Here is an 18,683-nt window from a genome sequence, read left to right as displayed (position 1 = left end):
AATTTGATAGATTTTCTAACTTTATCCTTCATCATAACTTATTTTTTTAATAATATTTTTTAATTGTATCAAATTATGATTACTGATTAAATACATGAAACACAAAATTAATGTATTTTAATTCCGCAAAAAATAGAGCAGAGAAAAGCGGGGACATCTGGCACTCGGAAAAAGCATACTTGGATATTTTACTTGAAAAAGACGTTAATGGTAATCTAACAACCAAGTTTTGTGAAAAACGTGATGACTTTAACTTTTCTATCGTCAACTTCCCTTACTTATGCAGCAATATACCTTCATCACCTGCATATGGCGTTTATAAATCTCAGTTGATTCGATATGCAAGAACATGCTCTACGTATGAGCAATTTCTAAAACGAGGTAAAATATAGACAAACAAGTTGATGAAACAAGAATATCAGCAGTCTTGTTTAAAGTCATCATTTCGTACGCTCTTTGGTCGATACAATGACCTTGTCAGCAAATACAATTTATCATTCAGTCAAATGCTGACTTTTTTCATTCTAATTGTTCGTCCATTATTTATACACCGAATTGACGACGGATTTTTCTGTAATTTCCCCATGATGTCAAAGAGCACACGGCGGGTGTGACCGTTAGCACTGAATGCTCACTCCTCCATGGCACCTGATCCAACCTTTGATGTTTTAGAGGTCCATGTTTGCTCTGCTCCTATTTTGTACTGTTATTGACTTTGATATTGAATACTGTTCGATATCTCCATATCCTTCATTTAGGAGTAATAAAATGAAGATGTAAAATAAATTAAATCTACTTAACCAAAGTTTGTCAAGAAATTTCATGATAATTCTTAAAAGCTTAAGTGACAATGGAAGTTACATATTGTATTTCTAGAAGTGTACTGTGTACATGTACTACCTTTGATTATACCATATCATAAGTCTTGACTATTATAAAATAATGATTTGAATTTTGGGGAATACGCATGCAGATTTCATCAAATTTTAGACTATTTTTGTGTATACAAGCAACAATTTAGTAATATTGAAATAATAAAAGTTGTATTTTATCAACAAAATTGTTTGAAGTATAATGAGTTAAACAAGTAATGTTGATATTAATCAAGAGACTAACATTACTACTAACTAAATAAGATTATAATAAAATTCATTTTTATAATATGATGCTCTATTAATCACTCGTAATCAGTCAATTTGTCACTTCTGGTTCCACTTGTCAAGTTGTGGTTCAACTCTTTCTTTCTTGTCTTTGTTCGATAAAATAAACGCAGCGAAAATGAGGGAAAGCTGAAAAATAATTGCTTGTATTGCATTCTCTGGTGCAAAATTTGGTCTTAAAAGAAAACAAATACTACTTTTGAGTTTTATTATATGAATGAAAAAAGATAAAAACTTTAAAAAATACTTCTATTTCATTGATCACTGCAAATTTGCATAAAATTTGTAAAAATTTCACTTGTGAAAACAACCCCATTCCAAGGGCCAAAACAGTTATCGAGGGGCTTCCCAAAGACACGTTCCACAAGTCATCAAGCATGGCTGTTAAAGTTAAATATTTTTAATTGTATATAAATTGGATATAATGACATCAAATATGGAATAATTTGGTTTCTTTATCTCTCATTAGGGTTTTTTTTATATTCCTATGCTATATTCTGCGCATGTTAAATTTCCGGAAGTAGGAAGTTGATCACAACACACAATCGGTGTATAGATCTCCTTTGGCGACAATACTAGACTTCCAATACTTTGCTCCTTTTAAATTATCATATCCATAAACGCCACAACATTGATACTGAAATGAAATGCAGTGCTTTCCAAGACAACAAGAGAAATTTCTTAATCTTTTTTGAAAAACCATTTTGATATTCACTAATGATTAAGTATAAAATTCATTTATAAAATTCATTTTAAACTAATGCATTTTTGTTTTATTTCATATTTTAGTATTACTTGCATTGCCTGGATGTATTAAATAAAGAGATCACATGCTTTTATATACGTCTGCTTATTGTCATATACATTTTAACTTTTTAAAGTTTAATTAATTAAGTAAAATTTATACAGGTTTAGATTATGCTCACAAATTAGCAACCACGACGCAATAATAACACGCATGAATTAAACATAGTAAACATTTTATCAAACAACCATAATTTTATTATAAAGTCTCCCTTTTTTGACAAGGAGGAGAGGTAAATGTCTTCAATAAGTCATGAATGTCCGCTTAAAACAGACGATAAATAAATCCGAAATAAAACTGGTATACATGAGTAAAGCCCACGATCTACAGTCTCAATAAATTTTGTTTTAGAAATCAACAAAACAGATAACCTTCAGTTAAGGTATCAACCACAAATAATACCATTTCATTATCTATCCTCCATAAATAATGATGTAAAATATTAAAATTTCGCATTTATGAATTAGTGCTGTTATCGATCATTTCGATGCTCTCGGAACTTTGCTTTGCTTGCGACTGATTTAATATCTGTAAAATGATAGGTGTTTACTGCGACCTCAGCCTCAGGGAATGCAATACCAGTTCTAAATCTAGACATCCGCATAGCATTTGACATATTCCAGGTTGCTTTTAGGTTCTATTTTCGTATGAATAATAGGACCTCAAAATAAGTCTTAACAGAAAAGAAAGTGTAAAGTGTTTTCTCTTGCAATGTATGTAGATTTGGATATGCAGGTTGAAGTAAATGCCTCAACAATACCGTGGGTACGGGAGCATCGGTTGGTAACAAATATAGATTTTTCTGAATTGTCCATTACAGAAACCTACTAGTATGTTCCATTTTTTACTTCACAAAAACACTATAATCATACATGTTTTTATTCTCTACCTATGTTTGAAATATCTTTTGTGGTACTGATCGAGAAGCTGTGGTTTAATGAAATAATATCTTTTTAATTGGATGAAAAATGTATTCATTGTCATGCTGTTAGCAAACGCCCTTTATTTTACTATTATATGTGGAGGACAAAAGGAATTTATTCAATATTATTCTGAACAATGAATTTGTCTATCTAAATACATGTATGTGTAAGTATGATAGCAAGATGAAATTATTCCTTTTGTTACAATTGCCATTAACTGATTAACAACATTAACCATACATCATCATTATACAATTTGTAAGCTCATCTGATTTATCTTGATTTTTGTGAATCAGTTAGAAAAAAGTTTACTTTAAAGCATTTTGGCATATCTGAGCTGGATAGGACATATATGCAGAATGCTCCCAACCTATATCCCAAAGGTTGCATTGAGATGGACACCAAGGGGCAAGCGAAAGAGAGGAGGACCAAAAGAGACATGGAGATCTGTAGAAAAAGAAATAAAAAAAGCAACAACTGGATATGGGTACAGGTCTAAGTATGGACATAAGACAGGCCAACATGGAAGTCTCTGGTGACGGCCTTATACGCTGACCAGCACGAGTAAGTAAGTAAGTAAGTAAGGTAAAATTATTAACTAATGACATTAAAACTCCAAAGGCAACATCAGGAGGACAAAAAAATAATAGTACCCGAAAGGAATATTTTGTCACAAGGAATATTAAAGCTTATCACAAGTTATGACAAAGGTTAATGGTTTTAAAAAGTTGGTCAAACTTCAAGGGTAAGAGAAAAGAGTGGAAAATTTTGTTACCTAAAGAATAGACTTTTCACATAAAGAACACTTCGGAAATATAAGAGCGATGCCTTTTTGTACAGTTTTAAGCAGAAAAAAGTTCTGATACTAGTTTGATTAAATTTTGTGAATGTAGGAAGCTTGTAAAGTTTCAATTTTTTGTTAGTTATTTTTACTAGAACAAAATCCTACCACATTATATACAGTGTTGGTAAAAACAACAAACAAACGGGTATAAGGACAAGACATGTTTTCTACTGACGACTTCTGGTTAAAGTTCATATCATCTGACCATCTAAACATTGAAATCAGAGATACCATTGTCAATCCATTTAAATTCATTTTGCATAAGGTAGAATTTCTTTGTGTTTAAGCAGGTTCTTTTATTTGTTTGAGCATAAATAAGGATACCTGATATTACAATTTTAACGATACATTTTGCATGTAATGATTAGACGAATTGATTCGCCATCAGTATTTTGCTGAAATTGATTAATTATGCCCCCAAAATTTTAAATTTATACTTAAAATATTTTAGAGTAGTCGAAATTGAAATTTATTTTTAATTCTAAAAAGTCCAAATTGAAAGAAACTCTGTCTTGTCTTTAGGAATGACCCATCTGAACTTGGCGCTCTTCCCAATCGTTTTATATGCTGTTGAAAAAAGCTCAAGATACCAGACTGAACACAAAACCCAGGTTTGTGTTTATTATAAACATATAAGTAGTTTCTTTTACGGTTAATACATAAAAATATTTTTTTAAAGTGTATATTTTTGAGATTTTACTCAAGCCTTTAAAGTGTATCTTGTTGATGAAACTTTCTTAATGGAAAAGCATGTTCAAGTAAAAGTAATAATTTCGAAGAATACCGACTAAGTTATATGTTTGTGCTTTCAGGTCATTGAAGATGGGATATTTATCGTGTTTTACACGTTTATTCCTTACTCTTATAAACGGTACAGTTATCGTAAGTAGTTTTTTTAAATACATACATGTGTATACAAAAGAACGTATATGTGATTTGATATGCATGAATATATTATTTGATATGCAATGATTATTTCAATTCTTATGTTGATACTATGTATCCTGGTGAGCTTGAAAGAAAAGATATCACAGATATCTCTTTCATATTTGGATATTTTACTTGGAAAAGACATTAATGGATCTAACAAACAAGATTTATGATAAACACGATGACCTTAACGTTTCAATCGTCAACCTCCCTTACATATGCAGCAATAAACCTTCAACACCTGCATACGGGGTTTATATCTCTCAGATGATTCGATACGCAAGAGCATGCTGAACGTATGAACAATTCCTAAAGCGAGTTTAAGTTATTGAAAAACTAATTAATGAAACAAGAACATCAGCAGTCTCGTTTAACGTCACCATTTCGTAAGTTCTATGGTCGATGCAATGACGGCAAATACAATTTATCATTGAGTTAAATGCTGACTGACGTTTTTTCATAGTCTTATTGTTAGGGCATTATTTACACACTGAATTGACGACGGATTTTTCCGTTATTTCCTGATCATGACAAGGAGCACACGGCGGGTGTGACCGGTCAGCAGGAGATGCTCACTCCTCCATGGCACCTGATCCAACCTCTGATGTTTTGGAGGTCCGTGATTGCTCTGCTCCAAAGGATTTGTATTATTTAAAGAATTTTTTTAGGTTAAATACTGTTCATTATCACCATATATTTCACCAAAAGACTATGAATATTTCAGCATTTCTGATTAGGGGGTTACAATGTAGATAAGCTGAGTAGGGCCTGCTAGGCATTTTCACATGCTTTTAAATCTCATTTCTATGCAAGAAATAAGGGATTTTTGAAATCCTTGTGTGAGTTATTGGTGTGTAAATCACACAGATTTGCGTTAGCGCTTCAAGAAATAAAACTGTATATGGCTACATGCAAGACTGTGTGATTTACACACGAATAATTCACTCTAAACTTAAAAACATTCCTTATATTTACATTTTACAAGTTTTAAGGCACCAATAAATATATTCAATGTTTGAATTTCCCGGTGATTTTTACCGTCACATTTTAATTAACGTTTCTGAAGGTCCATCGTGTATATTTCTACGCGTGAGTTTACACTAAAATGGTTTCAAATCAATTTCACGGTTGGCTTAGTAGAAAAACACAGCTAATTTAAATATTTTAATTTTAACAAAATACGATATGAAATCATATAATAAACATTAAAGCATTGGACAATCGACATTGCCTTTATAAGCTGTCTACATGGTTTTTAATAGTAAATGTAATATTTCTTGACTCAGGACGAGTCAAAGCAATCGACTGGATAAGGAAAGAAGAAGACATTAGAAATATTCTAATAGCATCAAGGATATTTATCGAACAATTTTGCATTAATACCATTACCATATTCTGAACACTAGAACTGAACTGGATCTTTATTTGGGACACAATTGACACAAGAAAGATGAAAGATGTTTGGCATTTGAACATCTTTTCATGTAAATTAATAGAGAAAATTCCCAAATAGGAACAATAATTTTACTCATTTGATCTCTTCTTCGTTTCCGCGGGTTCGAATCCCACTGTGGGACGTGGAGACCTATCCTTCGGATGAGACCGTATAAATCGAGGTCCCTTAAATTGTCGCAGTAGGTGCTGGCACGAAAAAGATCTCTCCGTGCTCAATGGCCCTCAGTGCCGAGTATTGGACGAAATTTGCGGCTCTCCATCGGCAAATGGTGGCTTCTCCATGTGAGTGAAAAATTCTCGAGAGGGACGTTAAACAATATACAATCAATCAATCAATCTTCTTCGTTTCAGACGACATGCTTGGTGTTTATGGGAGTGGGCGTGGTTATGATTATTCTGCCAGATGTGGGTGTGATTGACCAACTGATTGACAGCAGTTCTGTGATGAAGGAGCTTAAGGACACCCTAGTGGCAACAGGCCTTGGGACGGAGAACCAGTACTCTGGTTTGTCGCTTTCCGGCGCCTTTTACGACATTGGATTGATGTTAACGGTTTCCTGTGGAGTGATTCTGATCGTGGCTATGTTTGGATGTTGTGGAGGGTGCTGCAAAGCAAAGTGCTCATTAATCACAGTATGTCCAATCATAATCACAGTGTGTCTCAAAAGTTACAATGTGTCTTACAACTCAAAGTATATCTTACAAGTTACGATTTATGTGTCTCATAAGTTACAGTGTTCTTACAACTCACAGTAGGTCTCAAGTTACAATGTGTCTCTTTGCTCACAGTATAATGTACGTCCCAATGTACGTTACAATGTACTATAGATCGTAGATAGGTAGTATGAGTATGTCTCTCTAATGACAGTTTGTCCCACTGGTATGATTTTGTCCCAAAAGTAATACCTTGTCTTACTTATTACAGTAAGCCTCACTAATTACAATATGTACATGTCTCGCAATTAAATGTACTAGTATATAGAAAAGGCGAGGCAGGATTAAAAAAAAATATCGAAGGATAAATGTACCATTGATTCATACTTTGATGCAAGTTTGTAGAAATTGCGAAATACGGGTACATTGTAACCATGTACATTCTCATTTAAGTAATTCAAAACTTTGTAAAAAGGTAGTAAATTAAATCTAAGCATAGCATTGTTTACATTTCAGTACATTGTCCTGACCAGTTTCCTGCTTGTTGTTGAACTTTTAATGGTCATAATCGTCTACAGCGATGAAAAATTGGTATTGCTGATGAAAAATAGTTTTAAAAAATAAACACGATTAATTTTACATTCATTTGAATGAAAGACATTTTCTTTAAATTGTGCAATAATTGCTTCTTATTTTCATTTGATATGACTTTCCTTTAAAATTAGTACTAAAAAGGTCAAAATTTCCATTTTATCACTGAATGAAGTGTCATTGAAAGTGAATCATTTTGATTTATTATATTAGAAAAGTACAGTCATACTAAGTGTTCGGTTATTTTATGTATTACCAGATGCTTATTTTATAAAATTTGATAAACCTCGAATCAATTTTTGAAGGTGATCGACTCAATCAAAGAGATAGTCTTGTTAACATTGAATGACTACACGGGATTGACGGGGGAAAATGTTCAGACCTTAGGATGGAATTTTGTTATGATTAAGGTAAACTAACCATTATTGTCCGAAGATTGAAAATCAAGTCTGTTTTTCCTATTCATAATTCATATTTAATTTTTACATACAAATCCTTAACACATAATCACAGTGGAAAATGGGTATTTTGCAAAACAATTCAATTTGCAGTATAAATGTTGTGGATTGATTGATTACAAAGATTTCAAGCGTTCAAACTGGACAAACAAAGTTAGCACATCAACTTCAGAATACACGTTAGCAACACCGATTGTGTGCTGTGATCCTTTACCTAAATCTGACAATCTGACATGCGCAACACAAACTTCAGCAGGAAATACGGCTATAACGGTAATTTCTAAAGATTGTTTCAGTTTCTTAAGAAGTCCTTTTGTAAACGCGTTTAAAACATGTAATGCTGTGCATTTTTACAAACAGGGCTGCTTTGACATTGTTTGGGACACTTCATTTGGAAGTCAAGATTTCGTTGCATTTGCTTACTGTATTGGATTTGCTATTCAGGTAAATAATCTATAGTTTAATAAGTTCCGAATTTTCAGATTCCATCAAACATGTCTGCAAATGTCACTTTGTCTGCATTATTCTGACATATGTTGTCCAATATTTTAGTTTGTTCTGGTCGTTCTGGCCGTGGTTGTATTTATGGAAGCGAAGAAAAAGAACCGAGTGGCTGCTGAAAGGAAACTAAAAAAAGAGAAAATAATACTCTCTCATAAATCACCGGACCCTTTACCAGATAAAAAGAGCACCTAAATGACAATCGTGAAAATAACCGAAGATTACCATCTATATTGTAAATAACTTAAAACACGAACACAACTTTAAATCTGTCAAATATCCATTATCATCAAATGGCGTGGGATTAACAGTTTTATCTTTAAATTTTTAAAAAAGGTATCTTAATAATGATATACATGAAAGTGTATACAATGAACATGGATTGAATAACAAGCGAAGGATGGCCTATGATAGTTCTCTCTTTAAGCTCTATAGCTGCAAGCCTATCGTGAACTGGGTAAAAACACATACTTGAATTTTTGAAACACCTGAGGTGGAGTCGGGTGGCTAAGAGGAGTAAGCTTCGTCTGCTGAGTGCTCAAATCGTCATGCGCCAAAAAAGTGATAGATTATTATATCGACCATGAAATTTACAAGACACTGGCTCACAAGGGTTGTAAAAATCCTTGTGGCATCAAGTTACGTGTCAGTAGACTTATTATCCCCCCTCGCAACGGAGTTGGAGAGGAGTAATGCGTGTGTGTGTGTGTTTTAATTTGTCCTTCGTTAGGAAAGGGCATTGTCGAAATTGGCATAGGGATAGATGTCAGTTGCTGCCTTGACAAACACGTCGATGAAACGAGGATATCAACAGTCTCGTTTAAAGTCATCATTTTGCAAGTTCTTTGTTCGATGTTTTTCATACTTATTGATAGTCCATTATTTATACACTGAATTGACGACGGTTTTTCCCCTTATTACCCGATCATGACAAGGAGCACACGGTGGTTGTGACCGGTCGGCAGAAGATGCTCATGGCACCTGATCCCACCTCTGATGTATTGGAGGTCCGTATTTGCTCTGCTCCTATTTGTATTTTTTTATGGACTTTTGATCTTGAATATTATAAAGTTATTGCTGTTTTTTGAGGTTAATACAATGATTTAGCTATCTGAGGAGTACAGATAGTTGGATCTCAGCCAATCAGAGAGATGGAAAATATTCAATCACAGAATAATGTTTGTTATTTCCATATGTTTCATTCTGGTCTGAAGTATAAAAAAAATCTATGGCAGACTTTGCAGTTTGAATGTTTATTGAAATAAAATTCTGAGTTATTCAAGGTGTTTTAATTTTTTATCCAGTTTGTTGTTTCTATAGTTTTACTTATAAGCTACTGTCAAGTATATTAATTCTTTTAAAACTTAGTATAAGTTTCGTGAAGTTACATTTTGATTGTTTTAAAAAGGGCTAAGAGAGATGACTCGTGCCTTTTCGAGAATTTTTCACTCATATTGAGACACAACCAGTTCTTTGATAATCCAAAAAAATAAGAGCTCATCAAATAATACTGTAATAATATTTTTTAAAATCTTACTTTTCTACAGTACAGTAAATACTTGCAAGTTTACTTCAACTGAAATAAGGCTTTGAATTGTTTTTTTTTTTCAGTTATATATGTTGGGTACCCTAAGTAATTGACAAGAACTATTTAAATATTACCCTATGCTTTGTAATGGTTCTGGAGTCATGGGATTTACCCCGATTCATATTTCATACACTCTGAGGCCGAAGGGTGTATGGAATAAAACCCGGGGTAAATCCCCGTACTCCCTTGATTGGACCTGGATAAATAATAGTAATACCGGTATGTTTTACGGTGTGACCGTTGGGGCGAGCGCAGTTGTAGCTTCAAAAATACACCTCATATGACTTCAAACGTCAAGTCGCACGAGACAACTACAAATGTAGACTGTGATCTCACACGAGAGCTCCTCATGTTACCATATAAAAATGATATTATGGCAATTGATATAGAGACAAACAATAGTCTAATGTTCAAACTTTTATTGCTAAACTTTACTTTAAACAATACTATAAGTATCCAGATCAGATAGAACTGTTAAAATACCAACCTTGCGAAAGAATGTCTTAAAATAATGACAAAGGGAACATCGTTTTAAACTTCATATATATATATATATATATATATATATATATATATATATATATATATATATATATATATATATATATATATATATATATATATATATATGCATTTGATTTTTTAACAATAGTAGATGGAATAACGGCACTATATAACTAAATATTAAATACAAATACTAATTAAAAGACTAAATACAAGACTATGCTAGGTTTTATTCCTGTACATATATATATATATATATATATATATATATATATATATATATATATATATATATATATATATATATATATATATATATACTTTTTTTTCCATTCACAACAGATATATATATTAAAACCTAAAATTAAAATATCCAAATAAATGATGTTAATTCAAAAAATCACAAAAAGCAGCAAAATAATAATAACAACAATGCTCACAATCGTAATTCAATACCTTTCGAATGTTTCAGTCTTCCCCAAAGCAAATATGCCTGTATAGTCGCTTCAAATCTGTAATAACTAAAGTTATTGTCATAGAGACAATAACAAAGTAACCGAAAAGCCACCCAAGACAGATGGAGGAATGTCTCTTGTCGGGAGCACATGTTTTCCTTCTATGAAAAGCATTCGTTGAATTATAATGGACCTTTAGCTCCTTTGTTAATTGTTCAATTCTTTTGGTCAAATCTTTTGGAGTGGTGAGATTCTGGTCAATCAAACACTTGCAGCCTGTTTAAGTGTTTAAATAATTATTCCGACATCATCTGATTACTAATGATCAATCAAATAAAACGCTAATAATTTAGGAACATAACATCACTCTAAATGATCAAATGACGTGTGTCTACATTGTTTTACAAGACGTAAGCAAACAGGTTCCTCGCCATCCGACATTCTATCAAGCGAACACTTTCTGGTCAGTTGACCGGAAGATTGACGAAAGTTATCAGAACAGACGACAGTGACATTTCCTCCAATATGTGTATTTTAGTATTGAATAACATAAGGGACCGTAGATGAAATTTGTGGACATGACATTCTTAGGGACGCAACGTTAATTTCTTACATTTTTGATAATACACGAAACGATTCTTCTCAAAATCTGCAGTGCAATTGCTACAGTTGATTTTAGCTAAAAAATACTTTTGCTATGTCACTGTCATCCCTCCAAAGTTTTTTTTCAATAGAATAATTTTAACATATATTGATCTGTCGATTCAAGTAGCAAGAAAAATAATAAATAAAGACGATCACGTATTGTCATATAAATTGCACTACCTTTAGAACAGTATACATATAATGTTTTGATTGGTAGTTTGTTAGTTTAAGGGACTTTCAAGACTTTAACACTCATTTTGAGACGTCACCACTTGCCTGTGATATTTATTGCGAGTGGCAATATGCATGTGTCACAGATAGATATATTATTCTGCTCCGTAGACAACGCAAAATGAACAGTACATGATACAGTATCTTTTGAATTAACTATGTGTGGCAGTAAATACAAAATTTTCAATTATGTAAAGTTTGCATACATTTACTGCCACCAGAAAAAAAAATCAAAATTTGTTACATGACAAGTCCTCCTTATGAATACACACCGTGCATTTTGTCAGATTTTTCCTCTAAATTATTAAAATCTTACGTTTACAATAAGGGGGGTCCCCTGACCACGTTCTGTTCGGGAAGCAAGTTCGTTGTAAATTTCCACTGTGTAGATAGTATCCCTTGTCACACTCGTATGTCATGTTTCCACAGCATTCTGTGTAGTTTTCTACTATTCTGGTATTGTTGTAATCATGCGGAGTGCACCCCACGTCTTTAAAATTCAATGGTGAATATGAATTGTAATTGGTTATAGTGCTACATTGTTTCACAAAGTATTAGTTGTATTCACATTTTTAGTTTGATATTACATTTCCACAGGACTTTAAGGACATACGCAAGGTACCTTACCTATAGCTGCAGACCTGTAGCGTTATGGTTTTATATATTTGTCTTTGACCATAACGCTACAGATCCCGTAGTGCAAAAAAGGTGCAATTTACGGCGCAATATTTTTTGCGCTCTTTTGAGGAGAATTTCTCCACTTTCCAGAAGAGGTCAATCAACTACCTTTCACTATCTAATTCTAGATACATTATTGAACTAATCTGTATATTTTATCCATCTCCCAACCCTTTATACGAGGACTGTTCAATAAATAATGTCCTCGGTGCTCAGAAAGAAGTAAAAGATGATTTTCAATTATTTATTCTTCATGATTTTATTATTTAATCTCTTTTAAGTAAAATACATGTCCGTAGCATTTTTTATCCAATTTCTGATCGTTTGTAGAACTCATATTTAGGTATGTCCCTCAGTATACTGGAAAATGGCAGATCCAATGATTTCCCGGACTTGTTTCTTCCTTCTAAAAGGTGTTTTTTCCAAGTTTGGAAATTGAAACAAGTCAAGAGGTCAAAGATCTTGCAAAAATTGTTAATGTGAAAAAACATTAACTTTCTGTTTATCCCGAAAACCCCTTTACTCTTCAGGGCATGCGGGTTTGGACGCTGTCTTGAAGAAATTCAATGTACTGGATTCCTGATTCTGGGTCCTTCCTCTAATAAACCTTTTGATTTTTTGGCCAAAAAAGTGCTTTCTAGATTCCTCCAGAAATTAAACTGTCTCTCCGAATACGATTTTGAACAACATTACCACTAATGTTTAAGAAAATTGCATATAAATCTGTCTTTGTGGTCTTGCATACCTGTGCACTTTTCAGACATTCGCCGTTTTTATCAAGTACATCTTATGGTAAATTTTGTTTTAAGGGTTTTAAGCGATAGATTCATGTTCCAATATCTGTTTGAAAATAAAACAAACGTGGATAACTACAATTACTGATATTTTAAAATAATTGTTAAGACTTTCGTACACGCTGTCATTTTCACTCATTTTTCAAAATATAGGGTGACCTTTGAGTATCAAGCTTTTTTACCGCCAAAAGTTTCTTAAATACAGTGTAAACTACCCCCGATGTGATGTTTATCAAATTTGCTATGTGTCTTAAAGTCAATCATACAGCATCAAATATTATTTGTTGAAATTTAGCGAACAGTACATGAGTTGTTATAATTTTTGTTGGCAAGGAGGGTACCCATTTTTGATGCCCATTATATAATTTTTTATCATTGAAATCCAACTGCTCTTTTGTCTATAAAACAGGCATTTGTTGCTCTAAATGTCACATATTTCAGTTAATATTTCTTTGGGATTTTTTTACAAGTTTTACGGCAGCTTTAATGAAGCTTTTATTTTCACTCTTGTTTACTGATTCTTTACCATTCATTTATAATGCAGTGTCTCGAAAAGCCCTTGTTTCCCAGCTTCTTATGATGAAACTATGTGATGAAAAGTGGTCACATAAACTGTTATAAATTCACGAAAGATTCAATAATGAGAGAAAGTCAAGTTTAATGTCATACGATATCTGTAATGTATGTCATATAGTTCAGGACATTATTTATTGAACAGCCCTCGTAGTTGTCTGTACAAGGGATAAACTCGCCTGATTAAAATTATTTGTTAGATTACTGAAAATTACGAAAGACGAATAGGGCCACATAACAAAAATATTTTTATCTCGTAATTACGAACAAAGATCTCGTTATTACGAGTTAAAGACGAATAGGGCCACATAAAAAATATTTTTATCTCGTAATTACGAGAAAAGATCTCGTTATAACGAGAAAAAATCTCGTTATTACGAGTTAATTATCTCGTTATTACGAGAACAGATCTCGTAATAACGAGAAAAGATCTCGTTATTACGAGTTAATTATCTCGTAATTACGAGAAAAGATCTCGTTATTACGAGTTAATGATCTCGTTATTACGAGAAAAGATCTCGTTATTACGAGTTAATTATCTCGTAATTACGAGTTAATTATCTATAGACCTTAGAGAAAGCATATCGACCGAGCACGAAGTGCGAGGTCGATATGCTTTTTCTAAGGTCTCGTAATAACGAGATCTTTTCTCGTTATTACGAGATCTTTTCTCGTAATAACGAGATGATTAACTCGTAATAACGAAATCTTTTCTCGTAATTACGAGATAATTAACTCGTTATAACGAGATCTTTTCTCGTTATTACGAGATCTTTTCTCGTAATAACGAGATAATTATCTCGTAATAACGAGATCTTTTCTCGTTATTACGAGATAATGAACTCGTAATTACGAGATCTTTTCTCGTAATAACGAGATAATTATCTCGTAATAACGAGATCTTTTCTCGTAATAATGAGATAATTATCTCGTAATTACGAGATAAAAATATTTTTCTATATGGCCCTATCCGTCTTTCGTAGAAAATTCACTTTAAGCGAGTTTATTGCCTGTAGAGACAACTATAAATGGTTGGGAGGTGGATAAATTATACATATTGGATACAGAATGTGTCTAGAATTAGGGAGTGAAAGGTAGTTGATTGACCAATGCTACAAAGTGGAGAAATTCTCCCCAAAAGAGCGCAAAAAATATTGCGAAGTAAATTGCACCTTTTTTGCACTTCGGGATCCGTAGCGTTATGGTTAAAGACAAATATATAAAACCATAACGCTACAGATCTGCAGCTACCTTACCTACTGATAATTTTTCAAGATATCCTAACTCTAAAGTCATACTACCAATACATGTTCTTAGACAAAAAATCAGCTTGCGTTACCAGGGATTTTGAACAGATATTAAATAATGAAAAGTTTTGCATTATTCAAAGAAAAATATACAAAAAATACAAAATATATATTCCAGATTTTTTTCATGAAAATTTGTTTTAGAAAAGGTGTACAAATCCATATTCAGACATTAAAAGTATTACACACAGGACCTTCATTTAGTGGAACTCTTCAACTCCAGGGAAGAACTCAATAATGTTCAAACTATGTTGCGCATGACCTTAAGCAGAACATTCTTTTTAAAAAGATTTTTTAAAAAAAAATCATTTAATAATTCGTTTATTTATGACTATTATATTTTTTTTTTATACCATTATTGAATTTCCAGTGTCCACTAGCACCCCATCCAGTCATAACTGCAAAGAAATTTATAGGATACGGGCTTGAATGGTGGTAGCTCATGATTCCGTTCACGTTAATGGTATCTCCTTCACCAACTACGATGTTTCCTCCAATCCAAGTCACCCAGAATGACCTATAGGCAGCTTGACTGAGTACGGTTTGACTATAGGTACTGAGGCATGGAAGCTGTTTCCCTGTTCGAATACATGATTTTCTGTTGTTCCAGCCTCCAATAACAATCTCATACAAAGGACGCGTGTCGTCGTCATCGCTCATTAAGGCAAAATGTGCATCGTTCTTTGCCTTGACCTTAAATGTGTAGAATGATCTTCCTGCAGCAATAATGCAATACGTACTCAGCTTCACATATTGCCTGTTATCCGCCGTCGAGACCTCAATGTCCACAGCTTGAATGACGAGAAAAGAATATATACATTTATATCTGTTTAACTATTACCTGCATTGAAAACAAGTCAGAAAACAATGAAAAGAATATAGAAAAATACAATTGCTATAGCAGAAAATGTTTATATTTTAGTAGTAACTTGCCTTATTGAGACAATATAATTATCTTACCTCTGATTCGTGGTAGAAGGACAAACATCACAAATCGGGATATTTCAACATTCATCATCGTAGACAACCTGCATAAAAGTAAAATTGAGTTAGATGTAAAGAAATAACAAAATAAAGTACTTCACTAAAAATTTACATCGAAAGGTGAAACTTATAAACGGTACATTTAAAGTTAATTTTTGTTTAATGTTCTAAAAATTTTTTGCAAAAATGCCCCGAATGTTTTCTTTTAAAGGCCTATCAATCGTCTGAATATCCAATAAGACTGAAAGTATTAATATCCCTCTTACATCCAAAGGCTTGAAAACTTGAATTTTCGAACAATAAAGACAATAAAGCATTATCTCTTTGTAAAACATCCTCACCTTACTTTTCACTGAAACATCGTTTTCAATACATTTAAGAGTAAAATGACTGTCTGAAACCCGTGGGTCTTGGCTTAGGAAAATTAAATCAATTTCATAATCTACTTTTATCATAAAAAATTGTATTACATAATTTTCATAGGCAACTTATCCAAAGAAATGGTACAACACCAATACATCGCAGTAGATAACATCACTTCATTTTGAGATGTGACTTCGAAGAGACAAACTTTTTATGTAATGGATTTAGTTACGGTTTGAGCACAGGGTATACATATACAGTAGAAATTAGAATTATTTTTAACTTCAAACAACAAAATAATTACCAGATGTTATCAGCAAGAAGTTATGGATGGAGATCTGTTTTGGTGGAATTGTAGTATGGGTCCTTGCATGGTCAGACCTTTGCAAGTTTTACTTTTTAGATCTATCTAAGTTTTAATCAAACAGAGGGTGAATATCGTATGATTCATCATTTTCATATCCAGAAGTAAATCTATCAATGATGGATTGCCCGAGGGTAGTCATTTGTTAAATACTTTTCTGTTGAGGATGTTCTTCAAAACAAGAGAAATTGTGGGAAAAGATCATGTTGTTGCAAAGCAGAGATGTCTATTTCTCAAAGAATTATCAGGATACTAGTATATGCATCATGGTATAAATACTTTGGCTTTCAATATAGCTTACAAGAACTTTTTACTATTTACGTAGTATATGGGATAGATAAATCGAATTTTGACTAAATGACCCTTTGATTTCACGTCAGTAAACTTGTTATAACTGACAAAACTGGTAACAACATCGACTGTATATTTACAAAGCTCATTGTTTTAATTGTATTTTATAGAAACTGTGATTTAATTCTACGAGTACAATTGGTAATCCAATTATACATATAACTCTCTTTCTAAGGCGGAAATTCTTCGAAATCTTAAGTCAGTTTAGAATATATTTTCAATGTTCACTGACAACTATGCCTAAACTGATTTCCGAAAATTCTGAAAGAACCTTGGAAACAAAGACACGAACGGAGTCTAATAAACGATGAAGCAAGGCGCCTTCTTCACTCCTCACAAAAAATATTAACAACAATAAAGGACAAGCTTCAGGAGCACTGTGCAGCAATATATTCGAGAAGCGATGTGAAACAGATATGGATGTCTAAAAATCCCAATAAGCTTTAGGAAAATTTTGAATTAAAATGTTCATATCTTCAAAACTTATAACTGTTCAACTATTTATACAACCATTAAACAATTAAAATTAAAGCGTATCAATGCTTTATTTAACCTTATTTTTCAAATTTCCTTTCTGACACTAAACGTCAAACTTTAGACAATGATTACGGGAAAGGAAACCTGTTTATCGTAGAATACATGTACATGTAGGTTAAATGAGTATTTATCTTCCTAAGTTCAACTTTCATCTCCTTTTACATACCTTTATTTTTAATCCAGTCATAAACCAAGTAATAAGAAATACATCATAAAACTATTATGCTGTATCTGTGATGAATCCTTTTGGTCGACTTCAGATGGTCTGGAACGCCGCTCTATCTCCTAGAGGAATTGATGGCATATACCTTAAGCTACTGCAACTGCCGTGATTTAAATTCATTTATATGGTCTGTTGCATTTATTGCTTGTGATGATTGATTGGATATAGACCAGTCTGGTTATATTTATGTACTTTTGTCTTATATAGAACATGCCCGTTCTCTACTTGTGTAAAGCTCGAGAATGGAAAAAATGACATCGATTTTCAAAGATCGATGATATCGGCTTTATATCACCTTCCCCCTGGATTCTAAATGATATTTCAGGGTTATTTAATATATTATTTTACTTATTCTGATAGGCAAGAGGAAAATTTATGAATTTTAAAAATATTAGCTAAAACCGTTTTAACCGTCATTTAAACCAGCTTTGAAAAGTTAAACATGTAGTAATAAATAACTCTATTTTGACTGAAATATAACATGTAACCAAATATTTACATGAATTATCTATTAAATAGAGTTTGTTTTCTGACATGTTTAATCCTATAAAACGCATGTATTCAAAATTTACAGAGCAGAGCTGTGTTTTAATTAAGAAATATTCTAGATTCTTAGATGCATCAATTTTTGGGTCCAGGTAAAACTTGAGTTACTTGGGAATATACTTAATTAGAAAACAAATCCTTGCCTGGTTTCTCATTCAAAAATGCAGACCAGATACAAAGTCTGTATGCATCCATGGATGTAACATTCATATTTGTATG

At 32.5% G+C, this 18,683-nt stretch overlaps 2 protein-coding genes across 2 annotated transcripts; one reads left to right on the top strand and one right to left on the bottom strand.

Annotated features, from left to right (window-relative positions):
- The first annotated feature begins 4,183 nt into the window (after window positions 1-4,183).
- Window positions 4,184-9,603, top strand: LOC134276727 (tetraspanin-18-like). The gene is made up of 8 exons (XM_062758998.1): window positions 4,184-4,343; window positions 4,545-4,614; window positions 6,469-6,750; window positions 7,288-7,362; window positions 7,668-7,772; window positions 7,914-8,093; window positions 8,181-8,264; window positions 8,373-9,603. The coding sequence occupies exons 1-8, from the start codon at window positions 4,297-4,299 to the stop codon at window positions 8,514-8,516; spliced, it is 987 nt and encodes a 328-aa protein (XP_062614982.1). The 5' UTR covers window positions 4,184-4,296; the 3' UTR covers window positions 8,517-9,603.
- Window positions 9,604-10,881: 1,278 nt separating this feature from the next.
- Window positions 10,882-16,119, bottom strand: LOC134276738 (uncharacterized). Its single transcript, XM_062759011.1, has 4 exons — window positions 16,057-16,119; window positions 15,450-15,887; window positions 12,061-12,234; window positions 10,882-11,144 (listed from the first exon to the last, which is right to left on the bottom strand). Exons 1-4 carry the CDS (start codon window positions 16,112-16,114, stop codon window positions 10,882-10,884), a joined length of 933 nt encoding a protein of 310 aa, XP_062614995.1. The 5' UTR covers window positions 16,115-16,119.
- Window positions 16,120-18,683: the final 2,564 nt, after the last annotated feature.

The sequence above is a fragment of the Saccostrea cucullata genome, unplaced genomic scaffold (genome assembly GCF_032062105.1).
Source record: "Saccostrea cucullata isolate Sc308-1 unplaced genomic scaffold, CSIRO_AGI_Scuc_v1 ctg212, whole genome shotgun sequence".
Lineage (NCBI taxonomy): Eukaryota > Metazoa > Mollusca > Bivalvia > Ostreida > Ostreidae > Saccostrea > Saccostrea cuccullata.
This window is presented reverse-complemented; position numbering and strand designations above follow the sequence as displayed.

Bases quoted from the DNA above. Each gene is read 5' to 3' on its own strand.
- LOC134276727 (XM_062758998.1), top strand. From the start codon at position 4,297: ATGCTGTTGAAAAAAGCTCAAGATACCAGACTGAACACAAAACCCAG. The intron at 7,363-7,667 runs GTATTGCTGATG...CAATTTTTGAAG, and splicing joins TCTACAGCGATGAAAAATTG to GTGATCGACTCAATCAAAGA. The intron at 7,773-7,913 runs GTAAACTAACCA...TTCAATTTGCAG, and splicing joins GGAATTTTGTTATGATTAAG to TATAAATGTTGTGGATTGAT.
- LOC134276738 (XM_062759011.1), bottom strand. From the start codon at position 16,114: ATGATGAATGTTGAAATATCCCGATTTGTGATGTTTGTCCTTCTACCA. The intron at 15,888-16,056 runs GTAAGATAATTA...TCGTCATTCAAG, and splicing joins CCTTCTACCACGAATCAGAG to CTGTGGACATTGAGGTCTCG. The intron at 12,235-15,449 runs GTATAAAAAAAA...TGAATTTTAAAG, and splicing joins ACACTGGAAATTCAATAATG to ACGTGGGGTGCACTCCGCAT.